Here is a 19,976-nt window from a genome sequence, read left to right on the forward strand (position 1 = left end):
GGGAATAGCAACACACTCCAGTATTCTTGCCTGGAAAATCTCATGGATAGAGGAGCCTGGCGGACTACAGTCCACAGCATCGCAAAAAGTCAGACATGACTGAACAACTTCACTTTCACTTTCTCCTGCATTGCTGGCAGATTCTTTACTAGCTGAGATACCTGGGAAGCCCTATAAGCAGAATACATCATGTGAAATGCTGGGTTGGATGAATCACAAGCTGGAATCCAGATTGCCAAGAGGAATATCAACAGCCTTAGATATGCAGATGATACCACTCTAATGGCACAAAGCCAAGAGGAACTAAAGAGCCTCTTGATGAGGGTGAAAGAGGAGAGTGAAAAAGTTGGCTTAAAACTCAGCATTCAAAAAACTAAGATCATGGCATCCAGTCCCATCACTTCATGGCAAATAGAAGGGAAAAAAGTAGAAGCAGTGACAGATATTATTTTCTTGGGCTCCAAAATCACTGCAGCCACAAAATTAAAGGATGTTTGCTCCTTGGAAGGAGAGCTATGACAAACCCAGACAGCATATTAAAAAACAGAGACATCACTTTGTCATTAAAGGTTCATATAGTCAAAGCCATGGTTTTTCCAGTAGTCATATACAGATGTGAGAGTTGGACCATAAAGAAGGCTGAGCACTGAAGAACTGATGCTTTTAAATTGTGGTGCTGCAGAAGACTCTTGAGAGTCTCCTGGACACCAAGGAGATCAAACCAGTTAACCCTAAAGGAAATCAGCCCTGAATATTCATTGGAAGGACTGATGCTAAAGCTGAAGCTCCTATATTTTGGCCATTTGATGTTAAGAGCTGCTGCTGCTAAGTCGCTTCAGTCGTGTCCGACTCTGTGTGACCCCATAGACAGCAGCCCACCAGGCTTCCATGTCCCTGGGATTCTCCAGGCAAGAACACTGGAGTGGGTTGACATTTCCTTCTCTGATGCATGAAAGTAAAAAGTTAAAGTGAAGTCGCTCAGTTGTGTCCAACTCTTTGTGACCCCATGGACTGCAGCCTACCAGGCTCCTCCGCCCATGGGATTTTCCAGGTAAGAGTACTGGAGTGGGGTGCCATTGCCTTCTTCAGTTAAGAGCTGGGTCATTGGAAAAGACCCTGATGTTGGGAAAGATTGAAGGTGGGAGAAGAAGGGGACAACAGAGGATGAGATGGTTGGATGGGCATCACCGACTCAATGGACATGAGTCTGAGCAAGCTCGGGGAGTTGGTGATGGACAGGGAGGCCTGGCATGCTGCAGTCCATGGGGTCACAAAGAATCGGACACGACTGAGTGACTGAACTGAATTGAACTGAAACTTAATGGGAGTAAAGAGTGAAAGGAAATACAAAATAAGAATTGGGCCAAGAATGAGGTTGAATATAAGATATTCCCTCATAGCTCAGTTGGTAAAGAATCCGCCTGCAATGCAGGAGACCCCTGGTTTGATTCTTGGGTTGGGAAGATCTGCTGGAGAAGGGATAAGTTACCCACTTGAATGGGTACCACATGGACTATACTGGGGTTTCTCTTGTGGCTCAGCTGGTAAAGAATCCGCCTGCAATGTGGGAGACCTAGGTTTGATCTGTTAGGTAGTTGGAATAGGAAAAAGAGGTCCAGCATCAGATCAGATCAGATCAGATCAGTTGCTCAGTCATGTCCGACTCTTTGCGACCCCATGAATCGCAGCACGCCAGGCCTCCCTGTCCATCACCAACTCCCGGAGTTCACTCAGACACACGTCCATTGAGTCAGTGATGCCATCCAGCCATCTCATCCTCTGTCGTCCCCTTCTCCTCCTGCCCGCAATTCTTCCCAGCATCAGAGTCTTTTCCAATGAGTCAACTCTTCACATGAAGTGGCCAAAGTACTGGAGTTTCAGCTTTAGCATCATTCCTTCCAAAGAACACCCAGGGCTGATCTCCTTCAGAATGGACTGGTTGGATCTCCTTGCAGTCCAAGGGACTCTCAAGAGTCTTCTCCAACACCACAGTTCAAAACCATCAATTCTTCAGTGCTCAGCTTTCTTCACAGTCCAACTCTTGCATCCATACATGACCACAGGAAAAACCATAGCCTTGACTAGACGAACCTTTGTTGGCAAAGTAATGTCTCTGCTTTTCAATATGCTGTCTAGGTTGGTCATAACTTTCCTTCCAAGGAGTAAGCATCTTTTAATTTCATGGCTGCAGTCACCATCTGCAGTGATTTTGGAGCCCAGAAAAATAAAGTCTGACACTGTTTCCACTGTTTCCCCATCTGTTTCCCATGAAGTGGTGGGACCGGATGCCATGATCTTCGTTTTCTGAATGTTGAGCTTTAAGCCAACTTTTTCACTCTCCACTTTCACTTTCATCAAGAGGCTTTTGCGTTCCTCTTCACTTTCTGCCATAAGGGTGGTGTCATCTGCATATTTGAGGTTATTGATATTTCTCCTGGCAATCTTGATTCCAGCTTGTGTTTCTTCCAGTCCAGCGTTTCTCATGATGTACTCTGCATAGAAGTTAAATAAGCAGGGTGACAATATACAGCCTTGACGGACTCCTTTTCCTATTTGGAACCAGTCTGTTGTTCCATGTCCAGTTCTAACTGTTGCTTCCTGATCTGCATACAAATTTCTCAAGAGGCAGATCAGGTGGTCTGGTATTCCCATCTCTTTCAGAATTTTCCACAGTTTATTGTGATCCACACAGTCAAAGGCTTTGGCATAGTCAAAAAAGCAGAAATAGATGTTTTTCTGGAACTCTCTTGCTTTTTCCATGATCCAGCGGATGTTGGCAATTTGATCTCTGGTTCCTCTGCCTTTTCTAAAACCAGCTTGAACATCAGGAAGTTCATGGTTCACATATTGCTGAAGCCTGGCTTGGAGAATTTTGAGCATTGCTTTACTGGCATGTGAGATGAGTGCAATTGTGCAGTAGTTTGAGCATTCTTTGGCATTGCCTTTCTTTGGGATTGGAATGAAAACTGCCCTTTTCCAGTCCTGTGGCCACTGCTGAGTTTTCCAAATTTGCTGGCATATTGAGTGCAGCACTTTCACAGCATCATCTTTTAGGATTTGGAATAGCTCAACTGGAATTCCATCACCTCCACTAGCTTTGTTCGTAGTGATGCTTTCTAAGGCCCACTTGACTTCACATTCCAGGATGTCTGGCTCTAGGTCAGTGATCACACCATCGTGATTATCTGGGTCGTGAAGATCTTTTTTGTACAGTTCTTCTGTGTATTCTTGCCATCTCTTCTTAATATCTTCTGCTTCTGTTAGGTCCATACCATTTCTGTCCTTTATCGAGCCCATCTTTGCATGAAATGTTCCCTTGGTATCTCTGATTTTCTTGAAGAGATCCCTAGTCTTTCCCATTCTGTTGTTTTCCTCTATTTCTTTGCATTGATCGCTGAAGAAGGCTTTCTTATGTCTTCTTGGTATTCTTTGGAACTCTGCATTCAGATGTTTATATCTTTCCTTTTCTCCTTTGCTTTTTTCTTCTCTTCTTTTCACAGCTATTTGTAAGGCCTCCCCAGACAGCCATTTTGCTTTTTTGCATTTCTTTTCTATGGGGATGGTCTTGATCCCTGTCTCCTGTACAATGTCAGGAACTTCATTCCATAGTTCATCTGGCACTCTATCTATCAGATCTAGGCCCTTAAATCTATTTTTCACTTCCACTGTATAATCATAAGGGATTTGATTTAGGTCATACCTGAATGGTCTCGTGGTTTTCCCTACTTTCTTCAATTTAAGTCTGAATTTGGCAATAAGGAGTTCATGGTCTGAGCCACAGTCAGCTCCTGGTCTTGTTTTTGCTGACTGTCTAGAGCTTCTCCATCTTTGGCTGCAAAGAATATAATCAGTCTGATTTTGGTGTTGACCATCTGGTGATGTCCATGTGTAGAGTCTTCTCTTGTGTTGTTGGAAGAGGGTGTTTGTTATGACCAGTGCATTTTCTTGGCAAAACTCTATTAGTCTTTGCCCTGCTTCATTCCATATTCCAAGGCCAAATTTGCCTGTTACTCCAGGTGTTTCTTGACTTCCTACTTTTGCATTCCAGTCACCTTTAATGAAAAGACATCTTTTTGGGGTGTTTCAGTGCAATCTCAAAATCGCCAGAATGATCTCTGTTCGTTTCCAAGGCAAACCATTCAATATCATAGTAATCCAAGTCTATGCCCCAACCAGTAACGCTGAAGAAGCTGAGGTTGAACAGTTCTATGAAGACCTACAAGACCTTTTAGAACTAACACCCAAAAAAGATGTCCTTTTCATTATAGGGGACTGGAATGCAAAAATATAGGGGACTGGAGCCCAGAATGGTGGTGGCTAAAAGACTAGGAAGGGAAAAGCCTGATAAAAAAGAACAAAGGAAGGTCTGAGGACTGGAGTGAGGACCTCAGGTAGAACAAACAGCACTCCTGGCTAGCCCAATTTACATAGGTCAGGCCCAGGGGAGGGAAAAAAACATAAAAAGAGGAGCCAAAGGGCGGGGTGGCGGGGGGAGGTCTCTCCCTTCCTCTCTCTCTCTTTCTCTCCCTCCCTCTTTCTCTCTCTCCCCTTTCTCTCTATCTCTGTCTCGCACTTTCTCCCTCCTTCCATCCCTCCCTTGCTCTCTCTCTCTCCCCTCTTTGAAGTCTTTTGGGTGAACATGCCCTCACGACTGGAGGATGTATTTTCCTTTATTTTCTAAATAAAACTGAGCTGTAACACAGAGCTGTGACACTGATCTGTCCGAGAGCTGTAACACAGTCTCTCTGAGAGCTGAGACATGGTCTGTCAAAGGGCTTTAACGTCTGTTGCCTTAAATTTTTGTTGCGACGAGACAGAACGGAGGAAATTATACACTCCCTTGACAGATCCCTGGGTTGGGAAGATCCCCTGGAAAGAGGAAAAGCTACCCACTCTAGTATTCTGGCCTGGAGGATTCCATGGACTGTATAGTCCATGGGATCGCAAAGAGTAGGACACGACCGAGCGACTTTCACTTTCATAAGATATAAAATAAAACAAAATACTACATTATTTTGGAAGATAACTACTTTAAAAGAAAAAGTAAAAGACAAATTTAGAAAAAAAAACCTTAAAATATTTATTGCTGAAATAAGCAAGCACAAATCCAGTTCTATAAGAAAAGGCATATATTACCACTATTACATGAAGGCTCCAGGGCAGGAAAAAAAAAGTTCTGGGTCATAGTCTAGCTCTGGCTTCCTCAAGGACTTATAGGAATTCCTCTTCTAGGGCATTCAGTCCACATGGTATTCTTTGGAAGGAGTAGTGGCATCTGTCCAGCCAGGCTGATGAATACTGAATATTGTGCATAATTATTGAATCTTGTACAACACTGAAAATGGTACAAGACTAGGTAAGAGGGTATGCAGTGTTTGAAATCTGCTTGAAAACCTCATCATGGCCAAAAACAACTCTCAGAAGTAAGCCAAAGATGAACCTCTCTGTGTAAAATGAAGCTGATTCAGGCAGTAGGGCATGGAAATATGAAAGAAGCTTACCAACACATTAACAAGGAATAAAAGGTGAGAGGAGACCTATGTAAATGATATGAATATATATTCACTTAGAGCATTTTTGAGAAGTTATAGTGTTTTGATCCTGTGTCTGGTTAAGGAAGCTCTTTTTATATGACAGGAAAAATAGTTTCAGGTTCTGATTTGCCACTTTTTGCCTTTAGAAAATCACTTGATTCTCAGTAGATTACTTTCCTCTGCAAATAAAAGGTTCTTAATGATAATTATCCTTCATACTTCATGAGGTAGTTTTTATCATAAAATATTAATCAATAAATTATTATAGTATTCTCTCTAAAATTATGTTTTCTATTTTATGATCAATCTTGCATTATTTTCCTTTATTATCTATTTTGTATTCAATTCAGTTCAGTTCAGTTGCTCAGTCATGTCTGACTCTTTGTGACTTCATGAATCACAGCACGCCAGGCTTCCCTGTCCATCACCAACTCCCGGAGTTCACTCAGACTCACGTCCATCGAGTCAGTGATGCCATCCAGCCATCTCATCCTCTGTCGTCCCCTTCTCCTCCTGCCCCCAATCCCTCTCAGCATCAGAGTCTTTTCCAGTGAGTCAACTCTTCGCATGAGGTGGCCAAAGTACTGGAGTTTCAGCTTCAGCATCATTCCTTCCAAAGAACACCCAGGGCTGATCTCCTTCAGAATGGACTGGTTGGATCTCCTTGCAGTCCAAGGGACTCTCAAGAGTCTTCTCCAACACCACAGTTCAAAAGCATCAATTCTTCAGTGCTCAGCTTTCTTCACAGTCCAACTTTTGCATCCATACATGACCACTGTATTACATGTGTATTATTAAATTATATATATTTAAACTTTTTTTGGCTGTGCTGTGTAGCATGTGGGATCTTAGTTCCCAGACAAGGGATTGAACCCATGCCCCCTGCAGTGGAAACATGCAGGTTCCAGGGAAGTTCTGACATCATTACACTTAAAAAACTAAAAATTGTGTCTTCCGTTTACTTATGAGTCTGTGCTATGCTGTGCTTAGTCACTCAGTCGTGTCTGACTCTGCAACCCCATGGAATATAGCCTGTCAGGCTCCTCTGTCCATGAGGATTCTCCAGGCAAGAATACTGGAGTGGGTTGCCAAGCCCTGCTCCAGGGGATCTTCCCAACCCAAGGATCGAACCCAGGTCTCCTGCATTGCAGGTGGATTTTTTACTGTCTGAGCCACCAGGGAAGTCCTACTTATGAGTCTATATAGCTCTAAATCTAAGAATTAGAAACTAGCAATATTTTAGAGAATAAGTACAACTTTGATTGTACTTTGTAAATATATTTGATGACTAATCATACGGACTTTTTATTACCACTAGCACCCAACTCTGTGGAATAGAATAATATGGAATAGTTATTATTATAAATACTAAGTGTGGAGTATTCACGAGTATGAAATTTATGTATTTCTGAGTATGAGTATGAAATTTATTTATGAAGATTATTATTATGATGTTTCCTCTACACTTTTCATTTCTGTATCATATTCTTATGGAATTTAACCTACAAAGTGCTTTCTTTTGCATTAGTTCATCATACATATTAAGATTAATTTTAATATACACATCTCAAGAAAAGATGAAGCCCCTTGGCCACAAAGTCTCTGAGCAAGTTCATAGGGGTGGGTTTTAGAACACAAGCCCTCTGCACATCTCCTGCTCTTTCTACTGTACCCCACAGCGGTCCCACTGATACACAAACAGGGCATTTTACCCACAATGTCAAGCCTTCTTCTGATCCTATACATTTCTAGATGCTACAGTTTGCACGAGAATTTGACAATCCTAACACTCATATTTGGGGCTTCCCTGGTAGCTTAGATGGTAAAATATCTGCCTGCAATGCAGGATACTTGGGTTCAATCCCTGGGTCAGGAAGATCCCCTAGAGAAGGGAATACAACCTACTCCAGTATTCTTGCCAGGAGAATTCCGTGGACAGAGGAGGCTGGCAGGTTGCAGTCCGTCAGGTCACAAAGAATCGCACACAACTGAGCAACTAACACTCATATTTGTCTTAAAAATCGTATTTACATTTACAAACAAGACAATAAGTAATGATAGAAATTGGAGGGTATAGATGTACATTTGGATGTGAGAAAATGAAAAAATGAAAGAACAGCAGGTTAAATTCAGTCCTGTGGTAAGCAGTCTTGGCCCACAGCGCGTGCTCGTGCACACGTGGTCCTGGAAGGGCAAGCTGCAGACCTGGCGGTCCCCGCCACAACGGCCCTTTCCTGGGCGCCTCAGTTTGTAGAAAGATTTTCTCTCTGGCTGAGAGTCCCTGCATGGGCCCAGCAGGCAGCTAAAGAAGGAATTGATAATAAATTTTTTTCCAGCTAAACTTCACTGAGTCTAAATCACTGCCCTCAGGCCCCCCTCCAACTGCAGGCAGCCTTAAGGCCAGAGTCCATCCCAAGTCTCCCTAGAACTTTACTCTGAGGTGGCATTGAAGCGCATGCGCATAGATTCCTGCTCCACGGAAACTGGGATGGCCTTAGGATGCCTGCGCACAACCTCACTACGCGCCCCGCCCCCCCCCCCCCCCCCCCCGCCCTCCATTATCCCTCTGGCCTGCTCCATGCCCCCCGCACATCACCCTCCCCCTTAGCACACTTGAGCCCTGATAGTCTTGGGGTATCTGCATCCTTCTGCATCCACACCACCTAACTAGGGTGTGGCTGATAGAAAGGCTTCCCTTTAAAGTGTTGTTTCAGAAATAAGGAAACGATAACGATAACGACTGTTTACACAACGTAAGGATGTGGTTCAAGGACTTAGGTGGGTTGACCCACCCTCTGTAAAAACCCATAACGGTGCAGCCACACCTAACCTCGAGTTCTCTGTGGCTCTCTGCTGATGCACCTGCGGCTTCCTGTCTTCTCTGAAACAGGAACTTTATTATTATTTGCATAAAAATCCAGATAGATAACTACATTGAAGACATTGCATGTTATTTTCCCCAAATCTTACTTCATTTGGGACAGACATGAACCATAACACATGCTAGAAAATTTGAAATTGTGTTATTTTCAGTACAGTCACATTTAACTTCTTGGTTCTAAGTCATTGTACTGGTAAATAAACTGATGTATGTGTGTGTGCGCTCAGTCGTGTCCAACTCTTTGCAACCCCATGGACTGTAGCCCACCAGGCTCCTCTGTCCATGGGATTTTCCAGGCAACAATACTGGAGCGGGTTGCCATTCCCTGCTCCAGGGTATCTTCCTGACCCAGGGATCAAATACGCAGCTCATGGGTCTCCTGCATTGCTAGGTGGATTATTTTGGTGGCTCAGCTGGTAAAGAAAGAGACCTGGGTTTGATCTTTGGGTTGGGAAGATCCCCTAGAGAAGGGAAAGGCTGCCCACTCCAGTAATCTGGCCTGGAGAATTCCATGGACTGTCTAGTCTCTGGGGTTGCAAAGAATTGGACAGGACTTGCAATGTCACCTGGAATTAAACATTAACATGTTTGACTGTGATTTCTCTTTCCTTGATGATAATAAAAATCTGCAAGGTCACTGAAGGGAGATCACTACCTATAAGAACTACAAAATAGCAAGAAGAGTCTGTATAGGCTATGGTCTGAATGCTTGTGTCCGCCCCCTCCCCCCTCAACATTCACAGGTTGAAAACCTAGTCTGGAGAGGAGGGTATTAGGAGGTGGTGTCATTGGGAAGGTCTTAGGTCAGGAGGGTAGATTCCTCATGATTGGAATTAGTGCCTTGTTCTAATTGAGTGTGAGGGCACAGTCAGAAGTTGGCATTCGCAATCTCAGGACTCTCCCCCAAACCCGATCATGATCATGGACTTCCAGCCTCCAGAACTGTGAGGAATAAATGTCTGTAGTTTTTAAGCCACCCAGACTGTGTGTGTGTGTGTGTGTGTGTGTGTGTGTGTGTGTGTGTGTGTTTAAAATAGCGGTCCAAAGAGAGGAAGGCAATGTCTAAACAAACAAACCAGCAAACAGACACACACAAGCTCAAAATAAAGAGTGGGATTCCTTTGCTAGGAATCCATTTTCTACCAAAAACTGCCATTTTACAATTTCTCACAGATGATCAATACCTCAAAATAACTAAACACATTTTTAAGGATGTTTTAAAGTGGTAAACTTTATTTTAAAACTATGTGCTGGAGTAAGCATGAAATTTCTGAAAACTGATTCCTTTGAAATCCCCCTTCACATCCAAGTGTCCAGGTCCTTTCTTGCCAGGTGACCTGCAAGACTGAGGTCACACCGTCACCGCCTCGGGCCGACGCCTGCAGAGCAGGTACAGCAGGAACAGGGCGCCCAGCAGGGCGGCTAGGCCCAGCTTACACCGGGTCCCCAGCCCCGCCTTGGGCCACCACCACAGCCCGGCCAGCGGCCACGTCCGCGCGCGGGCGGCCAGTCGCTCCGCCACCCTGCGCAGCCTCTCCTCGGGACTCAGCCCGCCCAGGGTCTGCGCCAGGCGGTACACGTCGTTGGTGTAGGGGGCACCGCCGTGGTCCCTCACCAGCTCCTCCACCAGCCCCATCAGCTCCCTGACCTGCGCCTCCCGCTCCCCGTCAGCCGCTCGGTTGTCGAAGGCGCAGCAGCGGCCCCCGCACTCGGCCACCAGCTCCCGGAGCGCGCGGTTGTCGGTGTCGCGCACGTACTGCTGCAGCGAGCCCCCGTCCAGGTCCTCCCTGCGGGTGAAGACCACGACGGCGTGCGCCGCGATGCCCGCCCCGAAGAGCGCCTTCACCCCGCGCCAGGCCTGCAGGTCCTGGGCGGTGAAGCGGCCGAGCTGGGTCACCAGGAGCACGGCGTGGGGCCCCGGGGCCGACAGCAGGTAGCAGCGGCCTCTCTCCTTGAAACCCGGGTCTGCCTGGGCGACCTCGGGGCTGAAGAGGTCCGGGGTGTCGAGGACTTCCACGTCCCACGAGGCCCAGCAGCAGCTCCCCGTGGCGCAGGCCCTGGTCACCGCTGTGGTCGCGAGCCTGGAGAGGAAGTGCTTCCGCTGGAGGATGCTGTTGCCCGTGGCGCTCTTCCCGGTCCCCGACCTCCCGGCCAGGAGGAGGCGCAGCCGGCGCTCCTGCAGGGCGGACCTGAACTCCTGGAAACCTGTGGGCAACGGTGGTCTGTAAGTTTCGGAACCTGAAAGCAACATGTCCCGGTTCCCGGGTCACCTGGACGCCTTGCGAGCAAAGGAGAACAGAACGCTTCCACGGTTGTGTTTGGGGCCAGACCTTTACTGAGTGACCTGGTGTGAGATTTGGGCACTCCAAGGGGGTCTCTACCCGTCTATTTCTCCCGTCTTTGGCGTCACACGTGCAGCTGTAGGTGCTCCAGCAGCTGCTGAATGTCTCTCTAGAGGATGCGCCTTTGTAATACAGGCCATTACTTCGTCTGATATGATCTGTCATCCAGGCTGTGCAGAGCTGGTCCCCAGTGACAATTTCTGTCTTATTTTCCCTGATACTGTCCCACTGGAGAAAGGGGTGGGGCAGTGGGCCCAGCCGGGAGGGCTATCTGGAGTCCCAAAGCCGGAGATTGAATCATAGACCTGTCCTCTACCAGCCTGGTAACCCTGGAGAGCTGCTTAATCTAAGTGTTAAACCTCTTCTGCACAAAGGGAATCAATATTGTAGCGCTGTACTCAAAGGCTGTTGGGAGGATAAGACCAGGCCATCTCTCTTCCCTCCCTCCTCCTCCTCTCTTCTTCTCTCTCTTTAAACTGCTGTCTAATACCTCCATCCATGTTCACTAACACCTTCTACCTGGTGAATCATGTTCTCTCTAATACACGATCTGATGCCCTCTATGTCCCCTTCTGTTCATTCATTTTACTTTGGGAACAGAGCTGCAGGTTAGTCAAAGAACTTAGTATCTCACAGCAGGGTGGGGGTACAGATCCAGGTGAAGTGCCAGCTCCAGGCCTCTTGCTGCTTCACCCCAGCATTGAGATGCCTCTCGGCTTCTCTCTGTTCAGTCTTGAATTAGCCCATTCCCCTACTACCTAGAGCTCACTCCTGGGGACAAACACTCATTGTGAGACGTGTTCTTACCATAGGCATTTTCTTCATCTCTTGGCATCTTCCGTCCTCCCATGATTACCTGAAAGAATCCCAGACACAATTTGTTCATTCACTCATTCATCAAATAGGTGTAACTGCCTACAATGTCAGGTCAAGTCCAAAATGCTGGTGACCCCACTGTGAGAAGGTCATAGTTCCTGCCCTCCTCTGAGCATCGGAGTTTAGGGAAGGAGGAGCCTGGTCTGGGTTGGGATGATGCTCTGAGAACACCTGGTGAGCTTGGCTTTGTCTTCTCAGGGCCCCCAAATGCAAAGAGCAAAGGGGAGATAACACTTAATCCCATCCATGCCAATGAGTAAACTTAAGATGTTAATTTCTCCAGGTGATTCCATGTCAGGTGGTGCTAATGGTAAAGAATCCGCCTGCCAATGCAGGAGATGCAAGAGATGCGGGTTCGATTCCTAGGTCAAGAAGATCCCCTGGAGAAGGAAATGGCAACCCACTACAGTATTCTTGCCTGTAAAATTCCTGGACAGAGGAGGCTGTTAGTTTGCAGTCCAAAGGGTCAGCAAAAGTTGGACACGACTAAGAGACTGAGCACCTATGTCAGTGACGTAAGCTGTTGGAAACAAGATTTCCCAGGAGTTTCAGCAGCGAGGGTGGTGATGGAGGGTGGGCTTGAGAAAACCCCGAGAACAAGAGTTTGCTCACTGACTGAGGATCTACCTTAGGGTCGCTGGCCTGTGAAACAAGCAAGAAGAAAATTGGAAAACAGACGTATTTCCCAAACTCATCTGGAGAGTTTCTACTCTTAGATAACAACATAGTTTGACTTCTCCTTATGTATCTAAATATGGGGAGACTGGGATGCTCTCCTCCAGCTCTTTATGTTCTGGCCCTTGAGTCTGAGGCTTCTCAAAGTACAATGATTACACCCACTCAAACATCATTTAATACAATTAAACATTTTGTGGTCGTTTGCCTGATCATGCAAGCTTCTGAACATGAGCCCACAGTCTCTGCTCAGTCTACTTCTCTAGCCTCATTTCCAATGAATCCCACCTCGCCTGCCCCCTCTTCACCCCTGCCCTCAGTCTGCCACTCCAGACACAGATTTCAGCACCCTTTCCCAACCCACCTCGGGCTTTCCCTCCCAGGACTCTTCATCCCACCCTACATTTCTGCCTGAGTCCTGTCTGTACTTCAACATCCATTTCAAATTCTACCTCCTCATGTCACCCACCTGTTTCCTGCAGGTAACTGTATTCAATCCCATTTGGCACCAACAGGGAAGGAAAAGCAAAGGGAGAGGCTGGGTGAATAACCTCTCTCTGGCCAGAGGACTCAGAGGGCAAATTTGTCCAGAACTCAAGCCGAAGCTGTTTGTGTTTCTGCAGTCACTCTCCTGCTGCCCCATGCAAAGCTTTCAGTAAAGTTTACCCCGGGGCAAATCACATGATATGATTAGTTATTTTGTGTCTAGGCATCAACAAAGTCCCATAATTGACATCAGAGCAGAAATGAAGAAAGAGCCATAAGATTCAAACCCTAGAAGAAGAGTAGCTAAAGCAAGAGGTCCTCACCAAAGGTGGAAATGAGGAAGTGTGCTACAGGGAATCCACAAAACTCTCGAGTAGGTCATTGGGATTTCCAGATAGTTTGAAATGTGGGTTAAAATCATTTAAAATAAATTTTAAGAAGGTGATAAGCTCTTCCTGAAATTTGGGGTGATAAATAGCTCTTTTTTATTGTAAAGCATTTGAATTCCTGTATTTTGAATACTCTGAAAATTCAAAGTTCATGTATCTCAGTGCCTCTCAAATATGTTGTTTTTCAGAACTACTTGAATGTTCTTTAAAAATGTCAATTCTGGGGGGACCATGCTCAGAAATTCTGATTTATGAATCCAGTGTATCTGATATCATCAGTCCACACATCAGAATTAAGAAATGAGCCGTTTATTCAGACCCCTTCATTGTACAGATGAGGAAACTGAGGTGTTCCTACAGCAGGGGTGGGAGAGACTTGAATTAGGGAGCCAACGTGTCAGGGCTCATGAGGACGAGGGGTTGAAGACCTGGTTCCTAACCTCTTTAGTCTCTTGAGGGTCCCTTTCTGTGGACAGAGGGGAGAGGGGGCATCTGGGGCGGGGTTGAATTCTGATGGTTTCCTGACTCAACACACTGTAACTTGCTCTAAGTTAGATTGCTTTGGGGCCACAGGAAAGATCTTTTGCCTGTGCTGAACGTGCAGTTTGAGCAACGTTGAATGCCTTTTAAAATGCATTTTACTCCTGGACATGGTTCCAGTACAGACTTTTTTTACTGTATGGGGGAGGTGTGGAAGGAGACAGACATGTGTGCCCTCCAGACTGGGGACCATGCTCATAAACCTTTTTTGAACTTCCTGTATTGGAAACTTTGAACATCTTTACAAATCCAGATGCCCCATCTTAATGAGTCCAGCTGTTACTCACCCGAAAGGTGCCTGGTGGAGCCTGGGTGCTCAGACAGTAAATGCTCTCAGAACCATGTTCCTTCTGGTTAGTTGTAGCTCTTGCTCCCTGCGGGGCTCACCTTTCCTGGTGACAGGCTCTCACCAGTGATCCAAGAAGGCCCTGATCTCTGCTTTCCCTTCAGTTTTGAGTGTGGCAGGCTGTTTCCTTCCACTCTGCATAAAGGAAGTCTTTGAGACTCACAGCTCCTGTAAGCCTCGAGGGAGGGTTAGGTGGTGATGATTTAAAGAGACAGGAACATTGATTGTAGGCTTAAAGCATTTATCTTACAAAACCTCTCTCCTGTTGCGACTAATCTTCTGTGTTCTCTAGCAGGGCCCTCCCCTCCCCCCATACCAAATATCTTGTTGTAGGACCCCCAAGGCCTGAGTCTCCTTCTAGAACTGCTTAGTGATCTAATCTTCAATTACTTTTTACTGTGTAAGCGTTTCCCCCATATGAAAAAAGTCCAGAGCGCTTCCTGCTCCAGAACAAAGAACATGATAGCTTTTCTCAACAGCCGTCCATTGACTGGACAGCCCTATGGCCAGTGCCCCTCTAGGGTCCAGCCTGTCAGAAAAGTCCAGAAGCAGAGTTTTATCTGAGAAAGGATGTCTTCTCAGCTGTGGGAGGACTTGAAGCTAGCTGATGTACTGAGGATGAGGGTGAATTGCTGTTGCTGTTTAGTCACTCAGTCATGTCAGACTCTTTGTGACCCCATGGACTTAGCCCGCCTGGCTCTTCTGTCCATGGGATTCTCTAGGAAAGAATATTGGAGTGGGATGCCATTTCCTCCTCCAGGGGATCTTCCCAACCCAGGGATGGAGCCTGTGTCTTCTGCATTGGCAGGGAGAGTCTTTACTGCTGAGCCACCATGCGTTTACACCATTCCTAAGTTAGCATTATGTAGAGGCTTACTCTGGTCATCTGTGTTGTTATCACTGATTCTAGTTATTCTGCCTCCTCTCATGAGGGTCATGAGAGTGAGGTCAGTAAAAGACCCAGTGGTGTGGTGAACAGGTACCAAAGGACTGGCTCTAGAACTGGTCAGGTCACCAATCCAACTCAAGCTTTTTAGAGTTGACTATCGCTGGATGTGGGAAGGATGACTGTCCTGAGCCCTAATCTACTGGCTGGGACCTGCTATTTCATCTTTCTTTCCAGCCCATTTTTTCAGGTAGGAAAGAGACCCAAGGTCAACTGTTTTCCGTTCTTTTTTTTCCAGGTACAATGTCTCTTGAATGACTGACACCCCCATTTTTTTCCCATTCAGCATTATTATTATTATTTTTTTTCCAGCATTATTGAAGACTGGAGTCTCTCATTCTCCCACTAGAGTAGTGGGGCCAGGACAAGTGTGAGGAAAGTTTGGTGTCCAGGGCACAGAGTTGAAGGAGACACACTGCCAAGGTTTCTCAAGTGCCAGTCCTACAGGTGAATGACCCCGGGAGTGAGTATTTCCTTAAGACTGAGGTGAATATGGCTCCTCACTGGCTTTACCCAAGTCCGAACCACATAGACCAGTCTTGACTAAGTCTTTGCTACCCAACGTATACCTTTCATGAAGATGCTTCCAGTGTTTCTTTGATAACTCCTTGCCTTTCAGTGTTCTCATGCACGCATGTGGAATCTTCCTTCACCACCTGTGACTTTGCCTGAGGGTTTACCTGCTTACAACAGGGTGCTTTTAGCTCTAATCCTTCTTACATTTTCCCACCTCTTTTATGTGTATTGTTTGCTGCATCCTTGGAGTTTTCCTAATTATCTAGTGAGCTCATCAGTCATAAAGACTGTGTTTATTTTAATAAATTCTAGTTTGCATTTAACAGGAAGATGTTAAATGTAAAATATTGCAAGTGCAAAATGCAAAATACTAGGTCCACTCTTGTCTGAAACATAAGCCTCTAGTATGTTTCAATCCTGACTGGGATTGGACACAAGGGGTAAAATCTAGCTGAGCCCCTTTTGATGCACATAAAACAGACTATTGATGTGTGTGTCTGTGTATGATTGTTGAGCGTGAGTTGGTTGCATCAGAGAAATAAGCCATATGTCCATTTACCATCTTCAGAAGATAAAACCATAGCATGGAGTTAAAGACATGTGATCTCAGGAACTTTACAGCTCACTTGTTAATTTACTATACCTTGTAGAAATTTTATTGCCATTTTTATTATATTCAGAAGAAATAGTGATAGTATAAAGAAGAAAAGGCGTTTTCAGGAGCATAAAACTGACTTTAGATAGAGACTTGCAAATGAGAAGAATTTTATGTTTATAACTTTCAGAAGGTTTTGGTATTATATTTCAAAACAAACAGGAAATTTTAAAATCATTTGATTCATTAACAAATAGGATGAGGTTGAGATCTAAACAGTTCACAGAATCTCAAACATTTAGCGGACACTGACTGTCCGGGGCAGGCTGCTGCTGCTAAGTCACTTCAGTCGTGTCCGACTCTGTGTGACCCCATAGATGGCAGCCCACCAGGCTCCCCCGTCCCTGGGATTCTCCAAGCAAGAACACTGGAGTGGGTTGCCATTTCCTTCTCCAATGCATGAAAGTGAAAAGTGAAAGTGAAGTCTCTCAGTCATGTCCAACTCGTAGCGACCCCATGGACTGCAGCCTACCAAGCTCCTCCGTCCATGGGATTTTCCAGGCAAGAGTACTGGAGTGGGGTGCCATTGCCTTGTAACTTACTCAGGATATGACAATGAATGAAGAGGCAGTGGTCAGTAACTATGACACAGGAGTCTTGCATTCCAGTCTACCGGTCTTTCTAAAAATCATCAATAGTTTTTTGGGTATGACTAATAGTAAACTACAGAATAAACGGCACATACTAAAGGGTAAGCAGCAAAAGAAATCGCATGTCTTGTGGAATACACAAAATAACTGACTGAGCAATGCGGCAGACACCTGAGCACACAGCGCTGTTTGGATTAGGGCTTTCTCAGGCAATTCGCTTTGGCCACGATTGTACCACGTCTCTGAATTTCCATGTATTTTATAAAGGTCCCTTTGAAATCCTGCAATCTTTCCTCTGACTGTACAGGCCCACATTCTGACTGTTAGAAGGCTGTACAACCTGTTAGTGTAGCGGACACCCCTTTCCACTGTCCCCAGGCCCTCAATCAAGTCCATGAGCTCCTTCACGTGGTCATCCCAGGTGCTCCCTGTAGCATAGTTGTCAAAGGCACACACTCGCCCCCCACACGCTGCCACCAGCTCGCTTAGGGCTCTGTTGTCTGCGCCTTGGATAAAATCCCTCAGGAAGCCTCCCTTGAGGTCTTCCTTGCGGGTGAAGACGACAACTGTGTGCTTCGTGGCACCCTCTCCAAAGATCTCCTTCACCCCCTGAACAGCCTGCTGGTCCTCCGTGGTGAATTGGCCCAGTTGCATCACCAGGAGCAGCACGTGGGGTCCTGGGGCAGAGAGCAGGGAGCACCTCTGCATCTCTTGGAACAGGGAGTCAGAGGGGTCCTTCCTGCAAAACATATCTGGTGTGTCAATAACCACCACCTCTCTGTCTCCCCAGCTGCCCCGACTCTTACTGCAAGTCTGCGTCAAGGACCAGGCACTCAGCCTGGACTCAAATGCTGGCTTCTAGAGGATGCTGTTCTCTGTCGCACTTTTGCCAGTTCTCGTTTTGCCCACCAGAATGATTCTCAGCTCTGATCCTCTGGCACAGTGAGCTGGGTGACTCTTTGTAGAAGGTCCTGCTAAGAGCAAGTTTACTTAGAAGAGAAAGACAAATACCACATGATATCTCTTATATGTGGAATCCAAAAAAAAAAAAAAGGATACAGATGAACTCACTTACAAAACAGATATAGGGGCTTCCCTGATGACCCAATGTAGAGGACACAGGTTCAGTCCCTGGTCGGGGAACTAAGATCCCACATGCTGCAGGGCAACTAAGCCCACGTGCTGCAAGAAGAGAAGACTGTGTGCTGTACCCAGCGAAGCCCGCACAATGCATCCAAGAGCCCCGTGTGCTGCAACGAACCCAATGCAGCACGAATGAATCATGAAAACCAGACATGGAGTCACAGACGTGGAAACAAGCTTCTGGCTACTGAAAGGGAAAGGGGCATGGGAAGGGTAAATTATGAGTTTGGGATTAAAATATGCACAATACTGTATATAAAATAACAAACAAAGACTACTGTAGAGCACAGGGAGCTGTACTCAATATCTTGTAATAACCTGTAATGTAAAAGAATCTAAAGAGAATATATTTGTGTTTGTATGTATACCTAAATCACTTCGTTGCATACCTGAAACTAACAAAGGATTGTAAATCAACTGTATTTCAATTAAAAAAAAAAAGGTGAAAAAAGAGCAAGCTTACTTTGTTATCACCATACTGTCATGCCAATGGAATATTTTTAATGATAAGGAAATATCTGGGAGAAGATACTCTCATAATATATTGTATTTATAAAGTAGAAGCTGACTCTATTATCAAATAAGATAATGATTTTAAAGCATCTAGCTTTCTCTAGGTCTGCAGGGCATTGTCATATTGGATCCAAGAAAATTGGGGGATGAGATAGAATTAGAAATGTATCTTGTCATTCAAAGTTTGTCTATATCACTCTGTTCTGGCCCCCTAAAAGGCAAATTTTCTGAAGATCAGAAATGTGTAGCCAAGATGGTGGTTCCATCTCCAGGTGGGTAAGTAACCTGCTTGTTCCAGAGCCAGAGATGGTTCCTCTGACCTTGGCTGGGCAGAGGTGTAGTCATGATCACCAGTGAAATGATTGGGCCAGGGAAATTGAAATGAACAGTGCAAAGTTATTCTCTCTGATGAAGAAACAGTTGCTGGCTCATATTGTGATTCTAGAGGATAGCATGATTTTTATACAAACTAGGCACAGAATAGGGCTTCCTTGAGAGCTCAGTTGATAAAGAATCCGCCTGCAATGCAGGAGACCTGGGTTCTATCCCTGGGTTGGGAAGATCCCCTGGAGAAGGGAAAGGCTACCCACTCCAGTGTTCTGGCCTGGAGAATTCTATGGACTGTGCAGTCCATGAGCGACTTCCCCTTTCACTTCAGGCACAGAGTAGGACAGAAATGGCACACGCAGGAGGTCACTTACCAGAGGGACTGCCTTCATTTTGGCCCATGGCTATTCCTGAGGGACGGAGAGACCAGAGGTCAATTAAAAAAACGATCATTTTTGAGTTACAACGCATGAAAGAACCTTACATTTCTTGAGCATGTTCACAACCATGCCTCAGTTGTCTGCACAAAGCTGAGGAGGTGGGTGGGAAGAATTACGATCGCTGGTTTACAGAGAAATATAGTCACTTGCTCAGAGTTCACTCAGTGAGTCAGAAGATTGGGTTTGTTTGTGGCCCCACTTGCTGCTTCTCACCCCCACGCCCACCTCTCCCCTAGGGTCCCTCCTCCGTGGGGGACCACCCACCCCACCCCCTCTCTTGCTTTCCGTGGCCTTCCTTTGTTTCCTTTCTAGGTCTGCCGTGGTTGTCCGAGGCTGAGTCCTCTTTCCTTCCCTCCTCCCCATCTGCTCCCTTCCTTAGTTCTCCACCTTGCCGCCAAATGCCTGCCCTCACACGAGTCCTTGCTGAGAGACTCGGTGAATTAAAAACCCAACTCGGCAAAGTGCACTCTTCTTCAAACCAGAAACGTGCTTCATTTGATCTGTTACTTACTTGAATTTTCCTCTTTCCACAAGAAGCCTTGCCATTTAGTTCCCTTTCCTATGCAGAGGGAAGTATCTTAAAAACTGGCAACCTGTACTAAGTGACATGGCACAGAAAACTCTTGTGTTAATGAGAAAGTTCTTCCCAGTTAGCCCTTTTGTGTAATGTTCTCTTTGCCACTATTGGGTAAACTAAATTCCAAGATTACAGGTCCTGTAAACTGGCCTCACTTAAGCCAAATGCCATCACTCTGTTTCCCTGAAAACAGGGCAAAT

The 19,976-nt window shown here is 45.8% G+C and overlaps 2 protein-coding genes across 3 annotated transcripts; both read right to left on the bottom strand.

Annotated features, from left to right (window-relative positions):
- Window positions 1–9,618: 9,618 nt before the first annotated feature.
- LOC113891010 (GTPase IMAP family member 1-like) lies at window positions 9,619–14,706 on the bottom strand. 2 transcript variants are annotated; one of them, XM_027538617.1, is made up of 3 exons: window positions 14,011–14,706; window positions 11,565–11,613; window positions 9,619–10,620 (listed from the first exon to the last, which is right to left on the bottom strand). In XM_027538617.1, exons 2-3 carry the CDS (start codon window positions 11,605–11,607, stop codon window positions 9,767–9,769), a joined length of 897 nt encoding a protein of 298 aa, XP_027394418.1. In that variant the 5' UTR covers window positions 11,608–11,613; window positions 14,011–14,706; the 3' UTR covers window positions 9,619–9,766. The 2 variants fall into 2 exon arrangements, with proteins under 2 accessions (XP_027394418.1, XP_027394417.1); XM_027538616.1 differs by lacking the exon at window positions 14,011–14,706 and adding an exon at window positions 12,778–14,001.
- Window positions 14,707–16,663: 1,957 nt separating this feature from the next.
- LOC113891022 (GTPase IMAP family member 2-like) lies at window positions 16,664–17,812 on the bottom strand. Its single transcript, XM_027538642.1, has one exon. The coding sequence runs from the start codon at window positions 17,524–17,526 to the stop codon at window positions 16,768–16,770; it is 759 nt and encodes a 252-aa protein (XP_027394443.1). The 5' UTR covers window positions 17,527–17,812; the 3' UTR covers window positions 16,664–16,767.
- Window positions 17,813–19,976: the final 2,164 nt, after the last annotated feature.

Source organism: Bos indicus x Bos taurus, chromosome 4 (assembly GCF_003369695.1).
Source record: "Bos indicus x Bos taurus breed Angus x Brahman F1 hybrid chromosome 4, Bos_hybrid_MaternalHap_v2.0, whole genome shotgun sequence".
NCBI lineage: Eukaryota > Metazoa > Chordata > Mammalia > Artiodactyla > Bovidae > Bos > Bos indicus x Bos taurus.